This window comes from Anguilla rostrata, chromosome 4 (genome assembly GCF_018555375.3).
Source record: "Anguilla rostrata isolate EN2019 chromosome 4, ASM1855537v3, whole genome shotgun sequence".
Lineage (NCBI taxonomy): Eukaryota > Metazoa > Chordata > Actinopteri > Anguilliformes > Anguillidae > Anguilla > Anguilla rostrata.
In genome coordinates this window covers 32,071,251-32,083,361 of record NC_057936.1, presented here as the reverse complement: position 1 = coordinate 32,083,361, position 12,111 = coordinate 32,071,251, and the positions used below count along the sequence as shown (strand labels likewise).

Sequence of the window (12,111 nt, the reverse complement as noted above, 5' to 3'; positions counted from 1 at the left end):
ATGGTTTAAAGCAAGAAGATATATTTCAAGCAACTCTAAACACAGCTTGCACAGAAACGTAAATCGGTTCTACACATGCATCTAAGCTCATTGAAACTGTTTCCTATGATGAATCCCTGTGCTCAAGAAAATAAGTAAATGTGAGAAGTCATAACTCAACAGGATTAAAATCATTCCTACTAGTGCAATTTCAACTGATGAGGAAAAGATAAAAATACCAACTACCTTTAGACGACCCAGATCTGTTGAAAATGTGGCCACTTGTCTCTAAACGGGGCATTAGCACGCCAGTTCACATTCTCTCTATGACCTCTCAGCACCTACCTGCTGCAACTCCTTATAAATATAGCTGAATCTTCCTTTTCACAGTTGGACACAATCCTAGTTTCAGCTTCAAATTGTAAGGACCTCAGATAACTCTAGGCATGCAAGAACACAGGCAGTGCAGTAGCCTTGGCCCAACCAGCTAGATCTAAAATGCACCTCTCTGGTCCTTAACATCTCATGAACTGAAAAGAAAAGAATTACAAGCACAAAAATAAAAAAAATTACATTCATGAGAGTGCATTCTTCTGGGTCTCTCTGTGAAAGGTTTATGCGTTGAAATTGGGACAAATTGGTCATCAATTAATCAAGTTTTATTTTGGGGGGAAATAATTAAATGCCCACATTTCATTTTGTATATCAACTTTATTTAAAATGCTGTAAATACATCTCCGTAAACAAAAAACACACACGCGCACACACTTCCTTTGATGCACATTTCAGATCAAGACATTACGCCACCTAGTGGATACCAGCACAATGACGGGACTCGGTGGCGCTTGCCACGGTCCATGCGTTTCCCGGCAGGCAGGCTGGCAAGCTGCCCCAGACGGGCAACAGACTGGCGTCGCCAGACGGGCAAGCTTGCCCACAACTGAGGTAACAGGGCACAATCAATGTCATATCACAGTTCCTAAAACACGTTGCTATAAGCAGGCCACAAAGAAGTGTGATGGGTGCCTTGTCCTTATGTGCTGAGCATTACTAAATCATATTGCTGAGACTTATACAATAGACAAAAAAAAATGAATGAATTTAAACACTGCATTCAAACCAATTATGAATTCCACTTTGGACAGCAAATTTAGCAAGCCTAAGATATGTAGTAGTGCTTTTTGGTCGCATGAAGATCTTGACACCTATTGCACAAAGCAGAGCTGAATGCTGGCCAGACCAGCACTGTAGCCTCCTGTCCAAGGTATAATCAGCCTTTCAAAGCTGTATCGAGCCTAAACGATTAACAGGAAGAAGCCTAACGAAGCCTCCCAGATCAGCCTGCCTCTTGATCAATTCCTCACTTTGAGAGTTTAATCTCTGCCTAGGCTTCTAACACTAGTCCCCTATCCAGAAAAACCTGCATTGGTTGGTATTAATTAGTACAATTTGTTTAATCAGAGACTGGACCAATCATAAATTTGGAACAGAGCATCCAAAACCATCAGACCTCTCGACACAATATCGCATCAGCAACAGCGCATCAGCACCTCATTGGGCTCAGAGAAAGCAAAAACCAAGACTCTCTGGCATGAGGCTCTTGACTGAAAAGGATCGTTGCCTTCAGTGACGGAGCTTTCTTTTCATAACAGCTTCTGGCCTTGGGCTTCTAAACTGCATCAATGACAGCAAGCAGCCGGCACTGACCCCGTAGAGCAGTGATCTTCATTACCGGTCCTGGCGGGCCACAGGGTCTGCAGGCTTTTGTTTGTTACTCGGCACTTAGTTGATCAATTAAAGCGGTTAATTACAGGGCTAACTCACCTCACCTGGTTTCTTGGGTCTGAATTGGTTGCTGATATTAAGGCTAAACAAACCAGCAGACCCTGCGGCCCACCAGGACCAGGAATGAAGGTCATTGCCGCAGAATACAAAGCAGAAATATTCTGTCATTCTGGTGTGAGGACGTGCTCTCCGTACCAAACCAGAAATACAGGAGACCAGCACAAAACAAATGGTTCAATCCAACGAGTTACTAACAACAAATTAAATCTCCAACAACTTTGTGGTTATGATACATTACTCCCATCTGCGTGAAATAGGGAGACCAATGAAGACATGCCAGAGGTTCACAGAGCTAGTCCGAGTGGCAATTTCCCACAGCCAATTTCTGAAAGAAGGGACAGACAAACATGAAAACCAATACTGGACTGCAAATATAATTATAAAACCTTCAGTAAAAAGAAATATTGCTAGCCCTTGCAGGAGTCTGTAGGAATGTTCATTTTATGACCTTCTAGTTTTGTTCTTGTTTGACATGCTACAATGAACTGCATCTGAATTGCTCATAACTATGGACTGAACTATTTGAACGAATGTCTCAAAAAATTAAATAAAACGATAAAAGTCACTGGCATAAAAAAGGGGGAAAAAATAAAAATAAAAAATAAGGCTCATTTCAAACAGCATGGTGGAATATGTGGGCCCAGACCGACAGTCACTTACAGCAGGGACAGAATGACATTTCAATGCCTGTGAAGGACTCTTCATAAATTGTGCTGTCATAACCATACATGACATTATGCGTGCATATAAAAAGCTTTTGAATACTGTAGTTTCAAAACACGCAAGCCCTACTGGTATAAACTGGTGCAGTTCTCAGCAATGCTGATTTAAATGCAATTCCGCCTGCCTGTGTTTATTCAAAGCTTTTAAGGCTTTATTCTAGGATTCTATACCAATATCTAGGGTGGACACAAACATCACTTCAATTCTAGCACTGGTGGTAATTTTTAGTATAGCACCATAATCGCCTCATACTGCTGTATCCTTACTGTGTGCACATTTTGACAATTTTAGCATCATCATATTTTAATACGTTTACTTGAATAAAAGCGGTAGCTGACTTCTTCCACTGTATTTTTACTACCCATTTTTGCTAGACAGAATATATTCACAATTGGGTTTTATTTATTATATTGGTCTCTTGAAAATACAGTACAAAAAACATTAACATTATTTTTAACATCTTAGACATGTAAGGTGGCTTCCATGAAAAATGTAGTGTATATGAAAACCGATGAAGCCAGCTCTGGTGCACCCTAGGGGTGGTCCACAATGATTCAGTCTAAAAACTGAACAAACCAGGATGATTTGGCTGATAAGCTTTTTACTGCATTGTAACTACATCTCTCTAATTCCCACCACATTACCCTGTTATCCAGTAACTTCCATAAAATAACAGTGCATTTATAATTTAGCAAACTTATACTAAAGTTTGAACTCACTGGAGGACAAAAGGACATCTCACTCGTTTAAAAATGTCTCGAGTTAAATACTTTTTTCCTCCCTCCCCCATCTGAATTTTTACAATTCATATGCAGGGGTAATATAATACAGATCCAATCACAAAGCTCTGCTTGTTTTTGTTCAGGCCTTCCCAGGCACAACTTAACAATGAGAGAGCAAGGCTTAATGAACACTATAATAGGTGGAGCTTCCGTGTCCTGTCAATCACTTCATTCTAGCCAGTGAAAATCCTTTTCTCCCCACAGCAGAACACCATGTTTAGTCCAAACCAGTGAATCACTGATAACATACTACAGATCCACTTGACTGGAATTCATAAATCCTGGCTCTCACATCACCCCAACCTAGAGGCACCAGCTCAGCTCAAGAAGCCACCATCCCAAAAATGCACTGTTGTAGATAAAAGCTCTTGCAGCATCAGCCAGTGAAATAAAACCATTCTGATAACATCAAACAAAAAACTTAATTGATAGAAATTGTTCCAAGTACACTGCGGTCAGTAAACCTAGTTTACATATCTCTTTGAAAGAAGTACATTTTTAAAGTCACATTAAGACATTAGTGAGGACAGAACTGCAGTTTTTTTTTTTTTTTCTCCCTCTGCTTAGGGAGGATTTCTGCTTAGGGCGATTTTGCATCAGTCACTGTGGGTAAATTGAGCAAGCTTTTTCTGTAGTCGTTGAATTGAATATAAACATGCATTCAACTGGATATGAATCCCAAATAAAATCAGTTCAAACTCCCTTTCCATCACTATAAAACTGCAAGATGGTCCACAAAAACATGAGCTTTGCATGGAGACCTTGTTATGGGCGGTGAGATGTGCTGCAGACGGCGTGAAGGGTGTGGGGCGGTGTTTCCACATCGGGTCCAGACAGGGAAGATCCTCACTACACCTCCTCCATTTTTAAATTTTTTTAATTTTTTTTAAGGAATCTTTCCATTTGGACTCTAATTGTCTGGAAGAATGAAATCCTGTTGGGAGACATGACATCAGGGCTTCAGCACCAATCATAAAACACTGGTCTGAAAATGATTCAACCTGATTGGTAGACAGGGATGGAACAGACAGGGATGGCAAGCAGTTCTCCCCATTTTGCTTCATATATCATAACCTACTGTACAAGTTTTCAAGAAGGGAAACTGATGAGAGCAACAAGTCTTAACAGAAAATGAGAAGATACCTGGTTCGACACCAAAGCAAGAAGTACGTGGAAAGCTAACCTTTCCCAAGTTGGGTTTGATCCAGGCTGCTGGCTTCTTTACTCTGACCCAACGATGTCACTTCTTTTCATTGTTCTACAGACCAATTTAATGACACCTCAGAGAGTGTTCTAATCCAGCGACCACACTTCATATGCTCAACCCTGTTTAAACAAGCTTTTATAATGTCACGGTCTATCTACTTCTATTTTGGGAGGAAAAACATTTTTTTTCCCCCCACAACTGGTTTCATTACTGCTGCTTTAATTACCACTAATTATGTACCAATTACCACATTTACATGCATGCCATATTCTGAATAACAATCCTTATACAGGATAGGGTCATATTTCTATCATGCCATTCCAATGCATCATGAAAGAATATCCCAATGTTTTTCCATGTACTGCACAATGTTTCATTATTTCAACAGAGAAATTAAGACTTCAGTCTTCTCATCGGTCCTGAAGTGAGTGCTTTGTGCTCACCGTGCCATTTGTACAGTAAACTAGCTGGCTGACATTACCCATGACAGCTTGAGAATCTGTACCAGGTCATGTTGAAGAGTTGTAAATGGAATAAAGTGTTCATATGATTTTCATTTGTGGATTATTATGAAACTTCTCTCATTCCGATTTCACATATTTGGAATAAGGGCTTAACCGGGTGTTAATTTTTCAAATAAGGCATTTAAATCAGCGTTATAACTGGAATGATCTGCTATTCCCGAATAAGATCAGAATATTGATGTGCATGCAAACATGGTCACTGTCTTTTCTGTGTGGATAATTTAAAAGAAGAAAAAAAAACAAAAAAAAACTTTTCAACGATTTAAAAGAAATGTGTTATTGTACTTACACAGCCAACGGTTCACCACTGTGAGGGCACATAGCTGTAGGCTGGCGCGCCAGGGGGTCTGTACGTGGGGATCGTGACTTGGTGCGGGCCTACTTGAGTCGGAGAGTGGGTCGTCAACAACGTCCCTGCAGGGGAGGGGTTAATGAGATGGCGTGAGCGTGTGCCTGCTGGGGAGGAAACAAACAGGTGCGATGATGAGGTAGACTCTCCCATGTGGCATGCGGCTTACCGGCTGACATCGCCATAGTGGTCCCTGCTACCATTCCCATGGAGACGCCGTTGCCACGGGGCTGAGGGATGGGCGGGGCGAACATGGCGGCTGGCATCCCGTTGGGCTGCACCACGGTGGTGTGGTGGATGACGTGCGGGGGAGCCGCATACAGGGGCTGCGTGTAGTAAGTGCCTTGCTGCCGAGAGGGAGGGAAAGGTCGTATTGTTTAACAAATGTGCAACTTAGAGGGATTTAACTGTGCGCCAGTATAGTGAAGAGACGTCCGCACATTCAGCCCAATTATGGCTCTGGTGCTACAAGAACAAAAACAGATTAATAAAGGAAGAACTTTGCACACTAAGTATATTGCAAATCTAATTTAATTAGCTGAGCTTTTGGTCAAAATGACCTTCTTCAGAGCATCCTGTACGCCAGTATGAAACTACACGTGAAATTTCATATATACGCATTATTATATTTTTAAACAGGGAATAACAATTTTGTAGATGTGCTTTAGCATTCCTGCTAGCGTGTGCATTCCCGCTAACCAGTCAGCTGTAATTCACCGATTGCTTCTATATGGGGCAGAGTGGAGTGCTGCACTACTGAGGCCTCACCTGAGCATAGGGGTTCTGCTGGGGGTATGAGCTCCTCATGGGATACACTGCTGCCTGGTACGGATTTGGGGATGAGGAGTAGGGCGGGACAGCACCAGTGCCAGGAGAACATGACATTTTGTATGGTGTGCCCGGAGTGTAACCTGAAACGAAGAAACAGGGTCAAAAAAAATTGACAATGGTGAGGTGTACTTGAACTAAATTCAACATTTCAGGAATTACAAATAACTTTTATTTAATTGATTTATTTATACTTGTTAGCCATCCCTGAGCCACAAAGGAGATGTCATGTACTGGTAAACTGTGTGTGTGTGTGTGTGTGTGTGTGTGTGTGTGTGTGTGTGTGTGTGTGTGTGTGTGTGTGTGTGCGGAAGGGGGGGGGGGTGTAGCATTCAATTATCTGCCTCAGGAGAGTTGTCACATATTGAATAAAACACAGTAGCACTGTAATTATGCAGTTTGCTTAATTTGAATTAATTCAGTTTCCTGTTTCTATTATTGCCATGCAGACTTAATTGAGCTGCAAGAATGTGCAAGTAGATTCCCTGCGATCACTCTGAAAGAAACTAAAATTTAATGGGTTTCTAATGTCTTCCCAGTCTTTCAAGTATGCACTACTTGTCTTGATGCAGTAGAGCCCTAATAGTCTAGAGCTTGAGCTTGAGTCTAGAGCTTTGTGAGATTCCTGTTGTAGGTAAACCTTGTTGTGATTGGAAATGGAGGGAGTTCAAACACACTGCAAAGTGATGAATTTCAGGGGTTTGGAGAGAAAAGGACAAGGAAAAGGAAAAGGGGCCCTTACCTGTGGGAAAGGCCGTGTTGGCTCCAGGGTACATGTTAGGGGAGTATGCAGGTGTAGCAGCCGCATAGCCAACGGGGAAACCCGCTGCACAAAAACCCACAACAGACAAAAACGTAAATCAGAAAAACAGTACAGTTAATGGGCACACAGACTTAGCATGAACAGGCGTTCTCCTTTGCATGAACAGGTGTGTTCCAACTATGTGATGCCACAGGCCTAACATAGGGAGAAAATTTACAGAGTATGTGTTGCTTTAGTTATTTGCGGTCAGGACCTGAAGTATGCATGGCACATGAAGGCACATAATACAAACAGGGCTAGTGAAGGGAAGTTCTGCTCTATTCTTACCTGGGTACCCTATTCCCTTTGGGTTAGCAAAAGGGACCCCTGATGGAGCGGGGCTATATGCAGGGTTCATACTGTAGTTATTACAGTTGCTGTAAAAAGAGAGACAGAGTAATTATTAAAGAAATCTGTTAAAGATAGGCACTACCAACATTCCGGTTCACAAGCAAAGCTCCAAATTTGCACACACTTGTAATGGGGCTACTAGCAGCTGCATTATAATGGGCCCGTTTTACTAGCTTACATTTCACACATGCCAAGTTTCAAGCACGGTTTTTCCAGTCACATTTTTTTTTAAAAACAATAAAAAACACCAGTGACAATTACAAACGATCTGTGTATTTATTGGTACAATTTGGTCATGAATGATACTGCATTTCAAGTTTAAGTTTGGACTGCTTTCAAGTTCACGTGCAACCTTAGACTCACTAAATTAACTACAGTAGAATCCAATTAATTGTATAAGTGGCAATTTCGTGTCTTTATCAAACAATTGGCGGTTTATTTCCCATCTGCTGATTTTTTTAATGTATATTAATAGATCATTCATAATTCCATGAAAGTATCCAACATGCGCTAATGGTTTGTGCAAATATGCAATCTCTTCACAGTAATGAATGGGAAATGGTTCAGGATTTGGCAATTCTATGCAAATACTGAATCGTGCGATAATCCGTTATGCAATTCAGTGGATTGTACTGTGTTATCATTAACCCCTTAAGTCGCACCAGTCCATATTCAGGCCAGAGTGGATTTGGGTGTATTCATGACATTTTCTTAATGGTGAATCTGGTCACACAATATACCGTTTTAAAGTGTTAGTGGAGAAACAATGCTTGTAGTATCTACTGCATATCTGGCAGCAGCACAGTGGTTTGAGGCTCATTTGATACCTTGGACCCTTGATGACTTACAGCCATTTAGCCAACAAATGTGTTCCATACTGTATCAGCATAATTTACAGCTGAATCTAGTCCCACCCCCCAATTCCCATAGAGATCCATTCAAATGCAGAGTTTTTGTCTCGCTTGTAGGACAACCTGAAAATAAGATATCCAGACTCTGATGATGTTGATAGGTCACAGACATCAGGAAGTCATGACATGCAAATAATATGCAACCAAATACAAAACATGACTCCTTTATTTGACATTATGTTACTTTGTCTACTGTATAAGTGAATTCCCCTGTTTCTAGCTTTCCCCCAAACAGTTCACTGCAGCAAAAGTAAACGAGCAAATGGTGGAGTGCATTTGTTTAATTCTTGCTAATTTTCTGACCAATGATTTTTTTGTTAAGACCATTAAAAGCTTTTTTTTTTTTGCCATTTTGAGCTTGGCACATTTTTTATTTTATTTTTTTTTTTTACCCAGGAGTGTACACACGCGTATGTGTGTGTGTATATATATATATATATATATATATATATATATATATATATATACACACTCGCCGGCCACTTCATTAGGTACACCTGTTCAACTGCTTGTTAACGCAAATATCTAATCAGCCAATCACGTGGCAGCAACTCAATGCATTTAGGCATGTAGACATGGTCAAGACAATCTTCTGAAGTTCAAACCAAGCATCAGAATGGGGAAGAAAGGTGATTTAAGTGACTTTGAACGTGGCATGGTTGTTGGTGCCAGACGAGCTGGTTTGAGTATTTCAGAAACTGCTCATCTACTGGGATTTCCACACAACCATCTCTAGGGTTTACAGAGAACGGTCCGAAAAAGAGAAAATATCCCGTGAGCGGCAGTTCTCTGGGCGAAAAGACTTATTGATGGCAGAGGTCAGAGGAGAATGGCCAGACTGGTTCGAGCTGATAGAAAGGCAACAGTAACTCAAATAACCACTCGTTACAACCGAGGTATGCAGAAGAGCATCTCTGAACGCACAACACGTCGAACCTTGAAGCAGATGGGCTACAGAAGCAGAAGACCACACCCGGTACTAGCAAGTAACCTAATGATGTGGCCGGTGAGTGTATGTGTGTGTGTGTGTGTGTGTGTGTGTGTATATATATATATACACACACACACATACATACACATGCGTATTTATTTATTTTTCATTTTTTGTCGAAAGCTGTAACTTAGCTGTTCCTCAAACCATTTAACAGGATAATACATTCCATCCATTCTCAGGGCGCAGAGGCGGTAGAGCCGACTGATTGGTATGAGCATATCAAGATCTTCGGTTTCCTCTTATTTGACCATTCTATACTCTGAATAACCCTCACAACGACGACAGTGGTTCGACAAATCCATGTAACGTAGTAAATATGCAAACAGACTCCAATATGTGTAATGGAGCGCAGAATGCATAATTCATACTGTGTTCATTTAAATGCAATAGTTTACTTGTAACCAAGCATACAAGCATTATAGGCAAACAACTTCATTCAGACTTTACATGAAATTACTTCCAAAATCCATCGAGTATAATCGCACATGACACCGTTACTTACAAAGCCCACGAATTGAGCAAACTGATTTGCGACTGCTATTTTGCCACTAATATTAGACTAACGTTACGATCGACTGCTTACTGAGACCCGAACAAACCAACGGTTAGAAAACGCGTTTAACACTGTACAAATTAATACGAACACCGGTATCAGACTAGCGTGCCTAGCTAGCAAGCTGTAATCTAAATTACAGCTTGCTAGCTAGCAACGCTTAATCCGATTCAGACGCAATTTCTCCGGACCTTTCTTCGAGTAAATACTTCGGGCAAATTAACGTTAGCCAGCTGGACTACGTCGTTCAGGTAAACAGGCTAAGTTACCTAGGAAACAACGCGAATCGAAAAGATCTCACATTAGCTAGCTAGTGCGCTAGTTTCTGAGGTCCCAAGCAGCATTCGTGAGGCAATGTGATTTACCTTGCTAGCCAAGCACCTGAAAAAGTCAAGTTAACTTGCTTCCTTCAGCTAACATACTAATGTTAAACAGCTATAGAATAACAGTTGTATACAAACGTGACTATTTGTCGTGAGATGCCCCGCAGTGACCACTCAGAAATGCATAACAATATTACACAGGCCGCAAGGAGCACTTGCAAGACTGCTTTAGCATTTCTCATCCCCAGTGAGTTAGCATGCTTGCAATCCCATTCGACCTTCTGCCCGCTCCTGTCTCGAAGTACTCGTTGCAACAGGTAAACGACGATGATTCAGTAAGCATTACCACGAACCACTTGGTACAAGCTTCCCTGAAGTTCTTCCACCTTACCTCACCGAATTTAGCCTTTCTTGTCTTGAAAAAAGCCTTTGTGGTTTTGATATTCCCCTTCGCTGTCTCTTCTCCTGTCTGGACTTGCGCACCAACCAACCAAACATTCACCTACGAACGTCACTTCCGATTATGAGGCATCCCAGTAGCTGGACTTATATCACGTGACAATGAAATTAACGGTCTATGTGGCTTCAGTCTCTGGTCACAGTTTGCGTGATCTGGCATTCAAAGACCAGGCATTGAAATGGACGAAATCAACCTGTAATGCTTTTTTCATTGAGAAGTAGTTTGTCACTGCAAAAATTTTGTGTTTATAACGTTTGTACGATGTAAATGATTAGTAAACTTCTTTAAAACCCAAATTCGATTATCTTTGTGTAATGATAGTAATAAGCACATATCCTGAGATTGAACCACTTATGGAAGGCAGTGAATGTCATTATTTGTCATACTTGTCATGCATCGTGTGTGTGCAGCTTGTAAAGTAAGAGTTCAGGTAAGAGGGAGCGTTGTGCCTTATCAGCAGAAAATTAGCCTTTAAGGAACAGCTATCCAAAAGTTCAAGAGTGCCAATGTTTGCCTAATTTCTTTCTTTTTTTTTTTCTTCAGAATTTGAAATGGATTATCCCATGTCTGACAGCATCTAACATTAACTTTAAGATATTTGCTTTGGGAAATCAATGAAAAATTCTAATTTCATAATATATTGAAATAACGTTGTGGTGTGGAGGCAGACAAGTATGGAAACTTGAGTGGTGGTTGGCAGAATGTGACCGTTGTAGTTTCAATATAGCAACTTGTAAAAGCAACTCACTTTTTAAAGCATATAACAGCTTCGGAATTCACGCTTGAGTTATTAATGTGTGTAATTTACATGAAACTCTTAAGCTTATGTTAACTACAGACCTTATTTTATGCAGAAATCAAAATCCCTATGGGAAAAAAAAAATTGGAAATCTGCCTGGGGAACCCATGGCTCAAAAATGCTAACTCACTTCCATGTTTTAGGACAACAAACTGTGGTAGATACTCTTCTCTTCAGATGGTTAAAAAAAAAAAAAAAAAAAACGGGGTCTGGTCGTCCTCCCCCAGGAAACATTTGCATTTCGTTGGCTTCTGAGAGGCTAGATGACTACATTAGAACAGAAAGAATAAGATATACGCTACTTTATATCTTATACCTGCCACATATTTGTTAAGCCAAACTTTCACCTTTCCTTCCATATCTGACCTGTCTGGAAAAGTACATCAGACTGGCGCAGTCAGTGCAATTTTCTATTCTCTTTGGTCTGCGATTTGCGCTGTTCGCCACCTGCCTATTCAGACCACGTCTATTTGTAAATCACAGCCCATCATAGGGCCGATTGCTGATTTCGGGGCTTCTCAATTCAATGGGCATATGCCAGTTCAGTCAAAAGCCAATCAGGAGTTTTTGTGGATCATATGCTGTACAATTTGATTTTGATATAAATCCCACAGGCAGGAAAAATGAATACTTTGCATTTATTATTCAACAGATTTTTTATCATTTGAGACAACACTTGTT

At 40.7% G+C, this 12,111-nt stretch overlaps 1 protein-coding gene across 2 annotated transcripts; it reads right to left on the bottom strand.

Moving 5' to 3' along the window:
• Positions 1 to 670: 670 nt before the first annotated feature.
• Positions 671 to 10,710, bottom strand: LOC135253237 (myelin-associated neurite-outgrowth inhibitor-like). 2 transcript variants are annotated; one of them, XM_064332282.1, is made up of 7 exons: positions 10,563 to 10,710; positions 7,328 to 7,416; positions 6,980 to 7,063; positions 6,178 to 6,320; positions 5,579 to 5,756; positions 5,350 to 5,474; positions 671 to 4,263 (listed from the first exon to the last, which is right to left on the bottom strand). In XM_064332282.1, exons 1-6 carry the CDS (start codon positions 10,667 to 10,669, stop codon positions 5,362 to 5,364), a joined length of 714 nt encoding a protein of 237 aa, XP_064188352.1. In that variant the 5' UTR covers positions 10,670 to 10,710; the 3' UTR covers positions 671 to 4,263; positions 5,350 to 5,361. The 2 variants fall into 2 exon arrangements, with proteins under 2 accessions (XP_064188352.1, XP_064188353.1); XM_064332283.1 differs by having other exon boundaries at positions 10,568 to 10,668.
• Positions 10,711 to 12,111: the final 1,401 nt, after the last annotated feature.

What these genes read in the sequence shown, in the direction of transcription:
- LOC135253237 (XM_064332282.1), bottom strand. Translation starts at nt 10,669, where the DNA reads ATGTTTGGTTGGTTGGTGCGCAAGTCCAGACAGGAGAAGAGACAGCGA. An exon ending in AAAGGGAATAGGGTACCCAG is followed by an intron (nt 7,064 to 7,327) that starts GTAAGAATAGAG and finishes GTTTTTGTGCAG; the next exon opens with CGGGTTTCCCCGTTGGCTAT. An exon ending in AGCAGAACCCCTATGCTCAG is followed by an intron (nt 5,757 to 6,177) that starts GTGAGGCCTCAG and finishes CCCTCTCGGCAG; the next exon opens with CAAGGCACTTACTACACGCA.